Here is a 17,822-nt window from a genome sequence, read left to right as displayed (position 1 = left end):
GTTTCTGCTTTGCAAGAAAAGGCGGGCATTTTGGGATAAATTTGTGTGAATTTGTCTGTTTAAGCACAAGGATAGGTGAAAGATAAATAATTATATTATTTGCACGCTGTCCGAAACGCGCAGCTGTGAGTGTTTCGGGTGTGCAAACACAAACTTCTCACACAAGTTCTCTTTCGCTTGAATGCTTAATTGGCAAGGCTTGAAAACGCATGCCAATGATAAACTTTATTGACCATGCAGTGCGGGCCTGACCAGGACACTGTCAGTTCCTTCAACTGTCCAGAACTTCTTTCACACTGAAAGGCGCACCTGCATCCGCCATGTTAAGCACTGAATGATGAAACAGTGCCTGCTGTAACATCACGCTAGGTAAATAAGAGGATTGATTCGTGGCGACCACATTTTAAAAAACAATTAATCTAAAAAAATCAAATTTTTTGGCCAAGCCCTAATTAACATTTAGCTAATACATTTCTAATACAGTTTCAATTTGAACGTCTTTTATTTTCTTCAATATTTATATATTTATTTCATTTAGCACATTTTCATGGTTCAGTTTTTTTTTTTTTTTGTCTAATAATGCTCAGTACTGTTTTACTTGGAGTGTGATGTTTGTTTTTTTATCTAGTATCCATTTGATCTGTTGATTAATCGGAAAGTACGGTCCAACCTAGGTATCAGTATCAGTAAAAATCCACTATCGGTTGACCTCTAATAATAGATAAATAAAATGTGGATGCTCTTGTTTTTACATGATTCCCAATTATTTAAATTCACGATTTCTAGTAGCCACTCCCATAATAGCTGTTGAAATAAATGCACGGCTTAGACTAACTGTATATCATATGTGTAACACTCCAATCAAAAGATTAGGTAATTATTCCCCCATGAATAAATCTCTCACGGAGTAAAAATGGCTATCATCTGGTTCTCATGCTGCGAGTTTTGTTTTACGGGAAGAAAACCAAAGGACAAAAAAAGAATATGGGTGAACTTCTTTCTCAATACTCCATTTTTGTGGCATGTTTCTGGATGCCAAGTTTCAGCTAAGAAGCATGCAACATCTGGTTGGTGACGCTCACTTGCTCTCATTGGCTATCGTGGGTATCACGTCAGAGGCAGCCAGATCAAGAGTCGGAAATATCAAACATGTTTGTGCTGGCTCCAATGTGATCGGTAGTAAAACAATCGTAATGACACCACACAATTGAGGATTTTTTGGACAAAAAGTCATTTGCGACAAGCATCAAATTGGGCCATGCCCCCAATCACTTAGGGTGAAAATTGGGCTCAAAATCAGGCTTAAAATCTTAAAGTGTGGCCAGCCTAAATTTAAGGTTTTGTTATTTGCTTTTGACACTAACATTCATGCAACTTATAGACACGAATAACCATGTTGTATTTTGTTTTACAGATTCTTTTATTTGTTAATCAATCAACATTTATAAAACCACACAGATTTTGCCATGTCTTTCTTTCATGTCACGGCTTTAAGTCAGTTGTGACAATGGCCATAAATCAGATTTCTGTTTCTGAGTTGTTCAACTGTTGTCAACTGTAAGTCTTCTATCCAGTGTGAACTCTCATGTGCCCGTCAAGGCTTCTTTTTTGAGTGAAACCCTTTCCACACTGAAGGCATATGTAAGGCTTTTTCCCAGAATGAACTCTCATGTGATTGTTCAGGTGTCCTTTTTGAGTGAAACTTTTTCCACATTGTTGACATGTGAAAGGTTTCTCTCCAGTGTGAACTCTCATGTGCCTGTTAAGGCTTCTTTTATGAGTGAAACTTACTCCACACTGTTGGCACATGAATGGGCTCTCTCCAGTGTGAATTATCATATGGACTGTAAGGGTTCCTTGTCCTTTGAAACCCTTTCCACACTGTTGACATGTGAACGGCATCTCTCCAGTGTGAATTCTCATGTGGACTTTAAGGCTGACATGATGACTGAAACTCTTTCCACACTGTTGACATGTGAAAGGCTTCTCTCCAGTGTGAACTCTCATGTGGACTTTAAGGTTTGCTTGTACACTGAAGCTCTTTCCACACTGTTGGCAGGTGTAAGGCTTCTCTCCAGTGTGAACATTCATGTGCCTGTTAAGGCTTCTTTTATGAGTGAAACTTACTCCACACTGTTGGCACATGAATGGGCTCTCTCCAGTGTGAATTATCATATGGACTGTAAGCGTTCCTTGATGTGTGAAACTCTTTCCACACTGTTGACATGTGTAAGGCTTCTCTCCAGTGTGAATTCTCATGTGACGGTTTAAGTGTCCTTTTCGACTGAAACTCTTTCCACACTGTTGGCAGGTGAAATAACTTTCATTCCTTGTCTTTTGAGCTCTTTTTCGTGAGGAAGTTTTTTTAGTCTGTGAGCAACTAAAAGATTTTTCTTCAGTTATGACATCACAATCTGTCTTATATTGATCTTTCTCTTCCATTTCAGTTAGATCTTGACTCTCCTCTTTCAACATCATCAGGTCTAAAGTGAAAAAAGACAAAAAAAAATCCAGTTTTGTGCCACAAAGCAACAGACATCAAAACATTTTTGATATTTATGCAAAATAAACATATTATAACTTATTTCAGCATAAAATGATGCACAAGCGAACTTGACTGCTAGTCAGGATGTGTAACTCCTGTTGTGGACGCGGTCTTTGTGTAACAGCACGCTGAAACACAGCAGCTAACCTAAGAATCCGGAATGTTTTAATACAATTGTGTTTTCATTATAATGTTATGTAATATGACAGTCCCAATCAATATTAAAGACATTTTCAGAGTTGTTTTTTTTTTTTTCTGAGTGATATACAAAAAAAGTAATTTCACATGCTGAGAAAATGCTAATAAATTACAAAATATATATAATTTATTATAATTTTACATGTCTTATTTGACATGTAATAACTCAGGAAGGAAAGAAGGTAGGGGGATAATTCATTTTTGGTGACGTTCCTCTATATGTGAGAAGCATCTGATTCAATTTATATTGGTAATAACATAATCAAAAGTTACAGCATTTTGGAACCAAGGGGACCTTTTTTTTAGCCCTTGTTGCCCTCTAATAGGCATTTTTAAAATTGTTCCTTCACGAGAAATATCTCGTGATCGACGCAAGGGATTATGTTGATGTTGGACTCAATTTAATCGTGAGAATCTGCTGTAAATGATGTGCAAATTTCCACAATCGGAGCATGTTTCTTTTTTCAGCAAATAACTCAGTACTACTTAGGAGTTAATCTAATTGGCTACATTCATTGTAAAGTTCATACTCATACTTGAACAAAACGGTTGGATGCATTAAAAAGCCGAGTTTCTAAGCTTAAAATGATATCCATTTTGTTATTCCTGTCAGTGGTTGCTTAGTAGTTTGATTATGAATTTTTCCGTGGGGGGGTAGTGTACCGCTGACAGTACACTTTGGGCTTAACACTCAGGGGTTGGAAAACACGCCGGAGCGTTTGGCTGGATTTTCTTCATGTACACTATATTGCCAAAAGTATTGGGACACCCCTCCAAATCATTGAATTCAGGTGTTCCAATCACTTCCATGTCCACAGGTGTATAAAATCAAACACCTAGGCATGCAGACTGCTGCTACAAACATTTGGGAAAGAATGGGTCGCTCTCAGGAGCTCAGTGAATTCAAGCGTGGTACCGTGATAGGTTGCCACCTGTGCAGTAAGTCCATTTGTGAAATTTCCTCACTACTAAATATTCCACGGTCAACTGTTAGTGGTGCCATAACAAAGTGGAAGCAATTGGGAATAACAGCAACTCAGCCATGAAGTGGTAGGCCACATAAAATTACAGAGCGGGGTCAGCGCATGCTGAGGCACACAGTGCGCAGAAGTCGGCAACTTTCTGCAGAGGCAATAGATACAGACCTCCAAACTACGTGTGGCCTTCAGATTAGCTCAAGAACAGTGCGTAGAGAGCTTCATGGAATGGGTTTCCATGGCCGAGCAGCTGCATCCAAGCCTTACATCACCAAGTGCAATGCAAAGCGTCGGATGCAGTGGTGTAAATCACGCCGCCACTGGACTCTAGAGCAGTGGAGACGTGTTCTCTGGAGTGACCAATCACACTTCTCTGTCTGGCAATCCGATGGATGAGTTTGGGTTTGGCGGTTGCCAGGAGAATGGTACTTGCCTGACTGCATTGTGCCAAATGTAAAGTTTGGTGGAAGGGGATTATGGTGTGGGGTTGTTTTTCAGGGGTTGGGCTTGGCCCCTTAGTTCCAGTGAAAGGAACTCTTAATGCTTCAGCATACCAAGACATTTTGGACAATTTCATGCTCCCAACTTTGTGGGAATAGTTTGGGGATGGCCCCTTCCTGTTCCAACATGACTGCGCACCAGTGCACAAAGCAAGGTACATAAAGACATGGATGAGTGAGTTTGGTGTGGAGGAACTTGACTAGTCTGCACAGAGTCCTGACCTCAACCCGATAGAACACCTTTGGGATGAATTAGAGCGGAGACTGTGAGCCAGGCCTTCTTGTCCAACATCAGTGCCTGACCTCACAAATGTGCTTCTAGAAGAAAGAATGGTCAAAGATTCCCATAAACACACTCCTAAACCTTGTGAAAAAGCCTTCCCAGAAAAGTTGAAGCTGTTATAGCTGCAAAGGGTGAGCCAACTCCATATTAAACCCTACGGATTAAGAATGGGATGTCATTAAAGTTCATGTGCACATAAAGGCAGGCGTCACAAAACTTTTGGCAATATAGTGTATATAATTTACTGATTTCTTCCTATGATGGTAATGCCATATAGCTTTTATTTTTACAGAAACTGCATTTGAGCTTTCATAACGGCGAAAAATTACAGTTTATGTGAAAACAGGTTTAAAATTGCATCTCATTACAAATCTAGTGAAATGCTGTAATCACCTTCCCAAAAAATGTTGGAAATTATGCAAATGTGGACATAATGCATAGCTGGTGTCCACCACATTCCCAAATGCACACTAAACTCACAGCATAGGTAAAGATGAGTAGTGTCCCAAACAATGCACCAGCACCACTATACACTAGGGCTGTATGATATTGAAGAAAAATGTGATTACTTGTTAAATAATGCGATATTCGAAATGTGATATGATAATGTTTTAAGTGTGTAAAATCAATTTAAATTATAATTAGTCCTAAAATGGGTGACATATCCTAGGGGAGCCTGTGGGGAGAGGCAGGGAAGGTGTAGATCTCATTCTTTGGTTTCATGTTGTTGTTGTAAATGTTGTAAATTCATTGAAAAAAAGAATGCTTGTTTGGCAATGCATGTTACAACATTTTAGCCCAATTTTTAAAACATTTAGGCCTGGTTTTACAGAAAGAGCTTAGCTGACTGTGTTTGTCTGAAAGAAGATAGTCATATAACCCAGGATGGTAAATAATGATAATAAGAATTATTATTTTTCGGTGAACTATCCCTTTAAGCATCCAACATTTCCACAATTTGATTTCAGTTAATTTCATGCATCATCCGGGTATTTAAAGTGCACCTTTTCTGTTTGTAATTTTCATTGTGAACACACTAATCACACTATACTACAAAATGTTGTAAAAAAGTGTGTAAAATTTGGGATGCACCAATAGAGTTCACTGCATTCATTCACTGTGAAATGAGCTGCTCTGAGACGCAGAGAACACCGGAAGACCGAAAAGACCTAAAATAATTTTGGTTCATTATGGAAATGAGAGCACAGACCTGTTTATGTTCAGGTATCTTATGTTAATACAGCGCTTTTAAGGATGTCTGTCCATGAGGCGACCTGCTTCATGTCAAATATGTCACTTTAATTAGGACACTCTTAAGACAATCTTCAAAATTATCATTCATTTCTGTAGAGCTGGACATTTTAATAAGGATCAAATGACTGAGTTCAGCTTTGAGAATGAAACCAACCTGTTTGTTCCTCAGTTTCTTCATGTTTCACTCTGAATGTTTCTTCTATCTTCAGATCTTCACTCTCCTCTTTAATAAACGCCATCTTTGTTTGTTCCTCAGTATCTTCTTGTTTCAAACTGAATACTTCTTCAATCTTCATGTCTTCAATCTCCTCTTTAATAAACAGCATCTTTATAATAATGTCACGTGGATCTCAGTCGCTTCACCAGGAGTTTTTCTGTGTGTTTGTCCTGTTTAAGATGATAAAAATTAACAGAAATAAAAAAATAAATGCAATCTAAATCTCTGAGTGTGTCTCAATCAGATCTAGTTCAGTAGTTCAGTACACTGGTAAGAGAGTCAGAGTGAGAGTTAATGGACTTAAATGATCTGATTAGACTAAAAAGAATCAAGATTAGTGGTACAACTTAATAGAAGAACACAAATTATACAGTTTAGGTATTTAGTGATCATAGAAATCGAGATAGAAAAAGAAATAGAACGCTTTGAGTAAGTGAATCATTTTCCGAAGCATTTGATTCAATTGACTCAGAGTTTCCAAAAGCTCTGTTTCTTTAATTCATGTTTATGATAAACTGATTCACGATATAAGGAGCACCTTTAATGTTACTTGTGTGTTTTCATTAACGTTACCTTACTTTCCTTACAAGACGTTAATAAATGTTAGATAAAGCAATGCAATGTTACATAATAAATAATTCATTCTGCGTCTCTTGTAAAACTCTAAAGCTGATTTAACAGTTTCTATCGTTTTAAACACTTAAAACACAAACCTTCTTCAGCAGAACCATAACAGATGCGACGCAGACTTATGACGTCACACCACCATATCAAAATAAAAGTCCTGTTGACACACTGCTGTCTACAATCACAATATAAATGTATACAAATAACAAACGAGAAATTCAGAGTTTAATGTATTGGTGAAATACATGTTGTGCTGAAAATACTGGGAAACTATTAAAGACTGAGACTTTTTCTAATAATCATCTCTAATATCAGTAAAATATACCAGTGAATCCATCAAGCCCCCACCGGATGCTATTATCCACTCATCGGGTAACTGAAATGGGCTTCTTTTATGTGTCTTGTGTCACACCACAGTATAGAAACTGGTGCCATCCTGTGTTTCAATTATCAATTAATTATTACTGAATATGGCTTTAAATATGACCTCAGAGTACTACAATATTAATATTACGGTAATATTGTGGCAGTGTTCCTCTTGTTGCTTGACCAACTGTTTTGTACCTTGTAATGGTTTTTTTTTTTTCCTCCTTAGCAGAAGACTTAAGATAAACAGGCAATTTTATAAAAACAATTTTAAACTTACATCAGTACTTCATGTCCAGATATTTATTTGGTGTAGCAGTGTATTAAAATTATTTAAATGATTTTTACAATCTTTACATGCTCATATTTACATTACATGGATTGTGAGTACATATTGTTTAAAAAAAAAATATATATATATATATAAAATATACAATATGGGCATTGTGACAGTGGTTGCAGGAAGGCAGACACAGATGAAGATAATACATCCAAAATGACAGGTTTAATGGTATTTCCAGCAAACAGACAATCGGGCAACAACACACACTAAGATGGTGAACTGAAAAGGAAGGACTTATATATGGAACACAAAACAAGGTAACGAGCAACACAGCTGAACAGAATGAACTCATAATGAAGTGATCAGGGTGACCAAGGAATGGCGGGAATTACATGGACATGTGAAAACAAATGTCCATGATAACTGAACAGAACAGACTGTGACAGACATTTCATGGAAGCTATTTATTTTAGAACAGCAGACATGATTGCTCAATTTAAGGATGGGATAAACTCCTAACTGGAAGTTCTTCCTTCCTTTGTTTACAAATGAGCAGAACGAACTAACCAGAGATGAATTCAGAGTCCTGTTCACAATTTGCTGGAGTGAAAAGGGAAGCAACCTCGGATAAATGGAAAAAGACACAATTTTTTCGCTGGGAGCTCCTGCTGAATACAATTCAGGGTAATTAGAGTAGGCTAATTTTGACAAATATTGTCATATTTTATTATTATGCTTTTTATTTTTATGCTCTTTTCTTAATTTTACAGAAAAACAATCAATAACCTTTCAGGAGATGCTGGTATTTATTACTGGTGCAGACTGCATTCCCCCATTGGGCTTCCCAGGACAACCAAGAATTGACTTCTACGCACAAGAAAATCGCCGGCTTCCATTTGCTCCAACATGTGGCATGGTTCTTCTATTTTTGCCTAGAGAAATTAGAAAAATCTAAAATTGATAACTTAGTCAAGTGTTAATTAAAGGGTTAGATCACCCAAAATGGAAATTCTGTAATTTACTCACCCTCATGTTGTTCTACAGCTGTAAGACTTTCGTTCATCTTCAGAACACAAATGAAGTGACAAAGTGTAGCTGTCTATGTAGGGACAGAAATCTCTCAGATTTCATCAAAAATATCTTCATTTGTGTTCCTATGCCTTTAAGTTCAGTGAGGATTTAAAGCGTGTTTTTTGGCAAAAACTTTTCTCTAACAATATTGTTAAATGTTAACTGGATGCAAATTAATGAGTTAAATGACATGCCATAGTATTCGCAAAATGTGTCACAATTTCAACAGTTTGTAATGTTGAGTAATTAAAAGACTACAATTAATGTGTTTATTGTTCCTCTAAAAAATAGAATAAAACAGAAGGCATAATATTTCCTCTTTTATAAGAAATGTTATCTTTAGTCCTTGGTCATGTGATTCAAGATAAATGTATAGACTCTGTGTGGTTAATTTATGTTTTATAAGTACAATGTTGTTTCTCAAAATCTTTGTTAAATGCTAAGATCTAAATATAATGTTGTAAATACAAACAAATTACTTCAGAAATCCAGCTTTACAGGAATAGAGCACACATACTGAATACTTACTTTTTCAAAAGAGTGACTAGGATAGGAAGAACTTGTGACGTGATCTGCACTGGTGGACAAAAGTGTTGAAATATTTAAGATTTTCATTGTTTTTCAAATAGGTCTCTAATGCCCACCAAGGCTGCATTTATTTAATACAAAAATAAAATAATAATCAGCAAGAACAGTAACACTGTGAAATATTACAATGTAAAAGCAGCTGTTCTGCTTAACATTTTTGTAATACATTATATGTTCATGATAAATAAACCATGATGCTTTTTCAAGATTATTTGATGAATACGAAGATTCAAAAAGTGAAAAAAGAGAAAAGTAACATTAACATTATACTGTCAATCATTTTTTACTTAAACCTTTGAATGGTAGTGTAAACTAAAAATATTAAACTCTTTTCAACATTGTTAATAATGTAGCATCTAGTTTATCACAGAATCTGAAAACAAAAAACTGAGGCGGAAAGTCTGTATCAGTTTTTAAAGATGGTCTTCATTTGAAGCAAAATACCTTCTTCTCAGGCGAGGAGTTAAAGGGTTAGTTCATCCAAAAATGAAAATTCTGTCATTCATTACTCACCCTCTTGCCATTTTACACCCGTAAGACCTTCGTTAATCTTCGGAACGCAAATTGAGATATTTTTGTTTAAATCCGATGGCTCAGTGAGGCCTACATAGGGAGCAATGACATTTCCTCTCTCAAGATCCATAAAGGTGCTAAAAACATATTTAAATCAGTTCATATGAGTACAGTGGTTCAATATTAATATTATAAAGCGACGAGAATATTTTTGGTGCGCCAAAAAAAAACAAAATAACGACTTATTTAGTGATGGCCGATTTCAAAACACTGCTTCAGGAAGCTTCGGAGCGTAAAGCGCCAAAGTCACGTGATTTCAGCAGTTTAGCGGTGTGACACGTGATCTGAATCATGATTCGACACGCTGATTCGACAGGCAGAGATATCCTCATCTATCTGAAATCCATATCACAAAAAAAAAACGAAGTTTAAAAAATGAAGTTCTTTTTCGTTCTTCGTTTAGGAGTAAAATGAAGTTCGAAATACGATTCGAAATACAATTAATTGATTTTTTTTTTTTTTTAAACATTACAGACATTTCATTACAGTACAACTAAAAGCTATCAATTTCAACATTTTGGGACTTTAAAAAATAACTTTTAATTTAAGTGAACTTAAAACTGGCTTTCTTGTCCTATGGTTTTCTTCCCGTAAAACAAAACTCACGCCAGGTGATCCAGACGCTGCTGCCGAACATAACACAGATCTGACTCATTTTCTCAACTCTTTAGGATCATTTAAGACGTCATTTACCTCATTTAAGACTGCTCTTATGAGGATACTTGACAAAACAGGCATTTACATAATTCTGTGCGTTATTGTTTGTTCAAGCGTGAAAGAGAACTCAATACTGGCGTGCACGTCTTGCTGTTCACACGAGTCGTGTTACACAGAAATGACATTCGCAGACAGCGCACTACCTTTATTATTATTATTAACAGAGTACACAAACACAGAAAAAGAAAACCATAATTTTACTCAACACAGTTAGTTAGACAATCTCCATAGCAGTCTTCCTGGCACAGAAATGTTGACGAACGTCTGGCCACTAGTACCTGCTTGGATTTCTACCATGTAGGAAATGAAACGTGAGTAGGGAACACACTTTTTTTGTGTCCAAAATGTAAATTGCTTGTTTATTTAACTAAAATCAATGTAACATTTGCAATTGTGAGAATATGCGGCAAAATAGCTCCCTGGTCATGTTATATTACTTAATTATATCAATTATATCATATTCTTCTGTGAGTTTCTTTATGTGTGCTGTTATGCTCATTTGTTTTGATTTCTCCACTAACATTCTCTTTCACATGTTTGTGGCTGCCAAGGTATCACGTCAGAGGCAGCCCGATCAAGAGTTGTAAATATCAAACATGCTTGATATTTATGATTTGGGATTGTGCGGGCTCCAACGCAATCAGTAGTAAAATAATCGTAATGACGCCACACAATTGATGATTGTTTAAACAAAAAGTCGTTTGCGACAAGCTTCAAATTGGGCCACGCCTCCCAATCACTTGGGATGCAAATCAGGCTCAAGTTCTTCAAGTGTGTGGCCAGCCTAAGTTTAAGTTTTTGTTATTTGCTTTTGACACTAACACTCATGCAACTTATAGACACAGATGACCATGTTGTATTTTGTTTTACAGATTCTTTTATTTGTTAATCAATCAACATTTATGCAACCACACAGATTTTGCCATGTCCTCCATTCATTTGTCACGGCTTTAAGCCGGTTGTGACAATGGCCATAAATCAGATTTCTGTTTCTGAGTTGTTCGAAACTATCTACACTGTTGTCAATTGTAGGTCTTCTCTCCAGTGTGAACTCTCATGTGGACTTTAAGGTTTCCTTGATGACTGAAACTCTTTCCACACTGTTGACATGCGAACGGTTTCTCTCCAGTGTGAATACTCATGTGGACTTTAAGGTTTCCTTGATGACTGAAACTTTTTCCACACTGTTGACATGTGAAAGGCTTCTCTCCAGTGTGAACTCTCATGTGGACTGTAAGGTGTGTTTGTTCAGTGAAGCTCTTTCCACACTGTTGGCAGGTGTAAGGTTTCTTTCCAGTGTGAATCTTCGTGTGCTTATTAAGGTTTCCTTTGTGAGTGAAACTGGTTCCACACTGTTGGCAGGTGAAAGCCTTCTCTCCAGTGTGAATACTCATGTGGACTTTAAGGTTTCCATGATGACTGAAGCTCTTTCCACACTGTTGACATGTGAACGGCTTCTCTCCAGTGTGAACTCTCATGTGCCTGTTAAGGCTTCTTTTATGAGTGAAACTTACTCCACACTGTTGGCACACGAATGGGCTCTCTCCAGTGTGAATTATCATATGGACTGTAAGCGTTCCTTGATGTGTGAAACTCTTTCCACACTGTTGACATGTGTAAGGCTTCTCTCCAGTGTGAATTCTCATGTGACGGTTTAGGTGTCCTTTTCGAGTGAAACTCTTTCCACACTGTTGGCAGGTGAAATCACTTTCATTCCTTGTCTTTTGAGCTCTTTTTCGTGAGGAAGTTTTTTTAGTCTGTGAGCAACTAAAAGATTTTTCTTCAGTTATGACATCACAATCTGTCTTATATTGATCTTTCTCTTCCATTTCTGTTAGATCTTGACTCTCCTCTTTCAACATCATCAGGTCTAAGGCGAAAATAGACACACACACACACACAAAAAAAAAAGTTTAGTGCCACAAAGCAACAGACATTAAAACATTTAGACACATAAAACATTAAAATTAATAACATATATGCTAGATCTTATTTGCCAGGGATGCCAAACTCAATTCTTGGAGGGTTTCCTGGTTGCATTGGCACCGTCAATATGAACTCTGAAGTGACGTAACATATGTTCATATACACAGGGTTATTTGGCCAAGACTGAAAAAAAAAAAAAAACTAACCTGGTCAGACATGTGGCTTTTGCTGCAGTGCATTTCTAGATTGCTACAAGGCCAACTTCACTTTCATTTTAGTAAAGATATTCATTATAAAAATAAATTTCTAATAACTTTATTTTTTTCATTATGACAATGACTCTATCTTTACAATAAACTGCAAAGTGTCTGCTTTCAAATGAGACCATACTTATGCTTTTAGTGCAAAGTGTTCATGAACTGTATCTGTTTTAGTTTGGGTAAGTCATTTCTTGGGATTTTTCAAAAGCGTGGGTGCTGGCTAACAGGTTAAATCTAGTGGGTTTGGTGTCTCGTGTTTCAAATCCAATGATGCTGGTAGTGACAATTCTCTCTGACCAATTAGTGATTTGTAGTGTTTACATGTCACATTTAGTAACGGTACAGCACTCTTTGAACCTCCACAGAGGTGGTACTATTTAAGCGAGCCGTACCATGCAGTGGCAAAGCGGCATTTGATACCAATCTTTCATTTGAAAGCCACATTTCTTGCATTTATAAAACCGCATTCTCCATCTTAAAAATATATCTAAACTACGACATATGCTCTCAATGAAACATGCGGAACAGTTAGTTCATGCGTTCATGACCTCAAGGCTAGATTACTGTAACGCTCTACTGGGTGGTTGCCCTGCACGTCTAATAAACAAACCCCAGCTGGTCCAAAACGCAGCAGCTAGAGTTCTTACTAGAACCAGGAAGTATGACCATATTAGCCTGGTTCTATCAACACTGCATTGGCTCCCTATTAAACATCATATAGATTTTAAAATCTTACTAATTACTCACAAAGCACTAAATGGTTTAGCTCCCCAGTACCTGAGTGAGCTCTTAATGCATTATAGTCCTTCACGTCTATTGTGATCTCATAATTCTGGCCAGTTGATAACACCTAGAATATCAAAATCAACTGCAGGTGGTAGATCCTATTCCTATTTAGCACCTAAACACTGGAACAATCTTCCTAGCATTGTTCGGGAAGCAGACACACTCTGTCAGTTTAAATCTAGAATAAAAACGCATCTCTTTAACCTGGCATACACATAACACATTATCAATTTATATTTTCAAATCCATTAAAGAATTGTTAGGATGTATAAGTTAGGTCAGCCGGAACCGGGAACACTTCCTATAACATCAGATGTACTTATTACATCAAAAGAAGAATGGCATCTACGCTAATATTAGTTTGTCTGTTTATCTTGAGGTTTACTGAAGTCAGCTGGATCCGGCCCGTATCCAGATCAGATGGAGGACCTGCACCTAGATACGATGACAACACAGCCCTAAAGTGTCAACTAAATTATCATCTGTGAAGGCCTCCTTCCCTTTATAGATAAAAATCAAAATTTTTCCAGTTTGCATGGATCTGCGGAAAAGACTAATAATTCTGTATTATGCGAGCCAGACAAGTAATTTAGCGATGTCACTTTGTAGGAGAGACTAAGTGTCTGCGCACAAACACATTCAAACACGCATACCTATAGATTAAACACATAAATGAACGGCAAGAACGCATTAAGTCTTCTGTTTTCAGTTAAAAAGGGTGTCATTTAAGCGGCCCGTAAGTTAATAATAAATTATTTTTACAACGGAAGTGATTCATTCAAAAACTTACTTTAGCTTGATAATAACTTTTTCCTAGAGCTGCTGTAAAGCCAAAACAATCTGTCCATTAATTTTCCTATTATCACAGTGAAGCTGCTTTAAAACAATCTGTATTATAAAAAGCACTATATAAATGAAGATGACTTGACTTATAAAACCTAAAATATTTTGGGTTTGTTATGAAAATGACAGCAAATACCTGTTTATGATCAGGTTATGTTAATAAAGCTCTTTTAAGGATATCTGTCCACATGAGGCAATCTGCTTCATGTCAAATAAGAGGCATCTTTCAATTGGCATCCTTCAAAATTATCATTCATTTCTGTAGAGCTGGACATTTTAATAAGGATCAAATGATTGAGTTCAGCTTTGAGAATGAAACCAACCTGTTTGTTCCTCAGTTTCTTCATGTTTCACTCTGAATGTTTCTTCAATCTTCATGTCTTCACTCTCCTCTTTAATAAACGCCATCTTTGTTTGTTCCTCAGTATCTTCTTGTTTTAAACTGAAAACTTTTTCAATCTTCATGTCTTCACTCTCCTCTTTAATAAAGGCCATCTTTATTTGTTCCTCAATATCTTCTTGTTTCAAACTAAATACTTCTTCAATCTTCAGGTCTTCACTGTCCACTTTAATAAACGCCATAATATAATAGTGTGTCACATGGATCTCAGTCGCTTCACCAGGAGTTTTTCTGTTTAAGATGAGAATAATTAACAGAAAGAAAATAAATCCAAACTAAATCTCTGAGTGTGTCTCAATCAGATCTAGTTCAGTAGTTCAGTGCACTGGTAAGAGAGTCAAAGTGAGAGTTAATGGACTTAAATGATCTGATTGGACAAAACACAATAAAAATTAATAAAAGAACACAAATTAAACAGACACTATACAGTTTAGTTATTTAATGATTGTAGAAATCGAGATATAAAAGAAATAGAACGCTTTGAATCACTGAATCATTTTCCGAAGCGATTGATTCAATTGACTCGATTAAACGGAGCTTTTGGAAACTCCATCATTACTCGACACAGTGACTGAATTCGTGTTTATGATAAAGATATAAGGAGCGAAATGAGACGCGTCTGTAATGTTACTCATGAGTTTTCATTATGTTACTTTCCTCACGCAACGTTAATTAATGTTAGATAAAGCAATGTATTGTTAAATTTTATAATAAATAATTCATTCTGCGTCGCTTGTAAAACTCTAAAGCTGATTTAATGGTTTCTATCGGGTTAAACACCTTAAAGACTTAAAACACAAACCTTCTTCAGCAGAATCACAACAGATGCAGGAGCCGTATGACGCCACACCACCAAATCAAAATAAAAGTCCTGTTCACAAACATCTGTCTACAATCACAAGTGCATAGAAATGTATATACAAATAATATATGAGAAATTCAGAGTTGAATGTATTGGTGAAATACATATTTAAATACCATGTTGTTCAATGATGTGCTGAAAATACTGGGATTAAACTACTAAAGACTGCGAGATTTTGTCTAAACGGTAGAAGGTTAAGAAACCATTTATTCCAGATATAAATTAAATTAAAATGGAAATGTATATGTTTGTACGCGAGACTAGACTTGACATAACAAATCTGCTTCACAAGTAAAATTAAACAAATTGTTAATTACATCAGTGAAATAAAAATCTAACTCCTGTACAAATACTAGATGTCATCACGTTGCTGTCCTGCCGCCAGCCAATCGCTGCATTGCTGATCATGGTTTCAAGTATCGATAGGCTATACCTGCCCTTTCCAATGAACACAAGAACGCACAGTAAACTCAGACAACTTAATCCAGATATTTTAACCAAATTAGCCAGAGATCAGTTATTACATTTAAAAGATCTGGCATCTGTCAAATAATCTCGGATGTATTGAGCGACGTACGGAGAACGGACCCCTTGTCTAGTCCTCGTTTGCTTTGAGGATTTTGCTGGTTGTATGAACTAACAGTTCTGAGTAATGCCTTTTCTCAGACACTTACAGTTTTGAGTTTTTGGAAAAGTTTGCAAAAGCCCAGAAGCAGTCCATTATGATGACACACTTCTTGCCAGACACCCCATGATTATAAATGTATATATGATATGAAAATGATTATACATTTTTATAAATGTGTTGCCAGTTAACAAAAATAAATAAATCAATTGACACTGAACCACATTTTAGATTTGCTTAATTTATTTATTCTATTAACTCTGTCAATTGTTTAAATTTTCTTTGTTGTGATCTTCAGTGATTTTAAATGAATGGTTCAACAAATAACAGGCGATAATTCAGTATCAGTCAATTTACATCACAGATAACGCTACTCAAATTCACCACTGTAACTGTGTATCAACTCAAAATGAAGATTTCACAAGAATATCTTAACAGAAAATCCAGTAAACTCTAGTGTCTCTGAATTTACAATTATTACTAGTGTTAGGGCACAGTTGTGAGATTACACAAACACGGTAGTGGCACCTACACATAAACACAAAACCACTGTCAGCATTCCCATCATGTGAATTCAAACACTACTACACAAAAATCAAATATAACATACACATGATATTATGCACGTCATTCATATATATTTTGCATGTACACATTACATTTAAGACTTACCGAATTCAATTTCATAGAGATTCCGTAATGCCGTAATGTCACATGAAATGTCAGATCATCCCGAACCCTAACCACAAAATACACAGGATTTTACATACACGGGATGAAATGAACAATCTATTACACCAGATTAAATGATTATGATCACATTTACTCACGTAGATAATGGATTTAATCAAGGATGATACACATCTTGACACACTTCCGGATTCGTCTCTCATGCACTGCTTAAGCCAGTCTCAGTTTTAACATTAACAGCAGTTTAACCAAACCAGAACAGAAACCAACACAAATCAGCTCCTTTTCTAACGATGACCATCTCTCATTTTCATCGACACTAATGTCACTTGGTTGTACATCCTGAGTACATGGACTCTTCAGGAGATTGACTAGTGGAAAAAATAATTTGACAATTATAGCTACACCAATTATCATAAATTAATGTAATTTATATATTATTATTATTATTACACTATAATTTATATAAATAGCTTTACTGGTAAGTCTACCTTCCAATTACTATCAGCAATTAAGATTAAGCTAGCGAATGCAAGAAAAGTCGTAGCTATATATGCCCAAACTCAAGTCTTTTGGGCTGTCCACAAAGCCTGCAGGGATACCCCTTTGGATCCCTTCTCCTTGCGGTGGCTTTGCCATGCTTTAGGGCTTTTTATCTTCTTTAGACCCATTCCTTCGTCTCCAGGCTGTGGCCCATCAGCCAGGGAGCACGGCCAAGGATGCTGTAAAAGATAAATAATAATCATATGAATTCATTCTTTTACATTGATTCATACTTCATACAAATCTTCCACTGGCTTCAGTTTTGAAGGCCACTGCTTGCTTGAGGATGGGATGGCTAGAGAAGTGTCTTCTTCCAGACTCTCTTTCCACTGCAGAAATAACTGGAGGCCAATGCGGTTTGTGAAACTTCAGGCCCTATTTTAACGATCTCAGCGCATGGTCTAAAGTGCATGGCACAAGTGTGCTTAGGGCATGTCCGATCCACTTTTGCTAGTTTAAGGACGGGAAAAATGGTCGGTACGCCCAGCGCATGGTCTAAAGGGTTGTCCCTATTCTCTTAATGAGTAATGGATGTGTTTTTGGTGTAACATGAAATAAACCAATCATAGTCTCCCATTCCCTTTAAAAGCCAGTTGTGCTCACGCCATGGCAGATTCGTATTTACATTTTGCAATTTGCAAGTGGAAAAACTTAACCGAAGATTAATTATAAAAATAAAACCATCAAG

General features: G+C 36.5%; 1 protein-coding gene across 5 annotated transcripts; it reads right to left on the bottom strand.

Moving 5' to 3' along the window:
• Positions 1-1,318: 1,318 nt before the first annotated feature.
• On the bottom strand, positions 1,319-15,283 carry LOC127511194 (gastrula zinc finger protein XlCGF8.2DB-like). Of its 5 annotated transcripts, none has more exons than XM_051891910.1 (3): positions 15,217-15,283; positions 14,338-14,645; positions 1,319-2,483 (listed from the first exon to the last, which is right to left on the bottom strand). In XM_051891910.1, the coding sequence occupies exons 2-3, from the start codon at positions 14,594-14,596 to the stop codon at positions 1,567-1,569; spliced, it is 1,176 nt and encodes a 391-aa protein (XP_051747870.1). In that variant the 5' UTR covers positions 14,597-14,645; positions 15,217-15,283; the 3' UTR covers positions 1,319-1,566. The 5 variants fall into 5 exon arrangements, with proteins under 5 accessions (XP_051747870.1, XP_051747874.1, XP_051747872.1 ...); XM_051891914.1 differs by lacking the exons at positions 14,338-14,645; positions 15,217-15,283 and adding exons at positions 5,912-6,144; positions 6,548-6,687 and having other exon boundaries at positions 1,321-2,483; XM_051891913.1 differs by lacking the exons at positions 14,338-14,645; positions 15,217-15,283 and adding exons at positions 5,912-6,144; positions 6,688-6,750 and having other exon boundaries at positions 1,322-2,483.
• Between the last annotated feature and the right edge of the window lie 2,539 nt (positions 15,284-17,822).

Source organism: Ctenopharyngodon idella, chromosome 4 (assembly GCF_019924925.1).
Source record: "Ctenopharyngodon idella isolate HZGC_01 chromosome 4, HZGC01, whole genome shotgun sequence".
NCBI classification, from domain to species: domain Eukaryota; kingdom Metazoa; phylum Chordata; class Actinopteri; order Cypriniformes; family Xenocyprididae; genus Ctenopharyngodon; species Ctenopharyngodon idella.
This window is presented reverse-complemented; position numbering and strand designations above follow the sequence as displayed.

Excerpts from the sequence above, each read along its gene's own strand:
- LOC127511194 (XM_051891910.1), bottom strand. The coding sequence starts at position 14,596 with ATGGCGTTTATTAAAGTGGACAGTGAAGACCTGAAGATTGAAGAAGTA. Across the intron at positions 2,484-14,337 it reads AGAAACTGAGGAACAAACAG|ACCTGATGATGTTGAAAGAG; the intron begins GTTGGTTTCATT and ends TTTTCACTTTAG.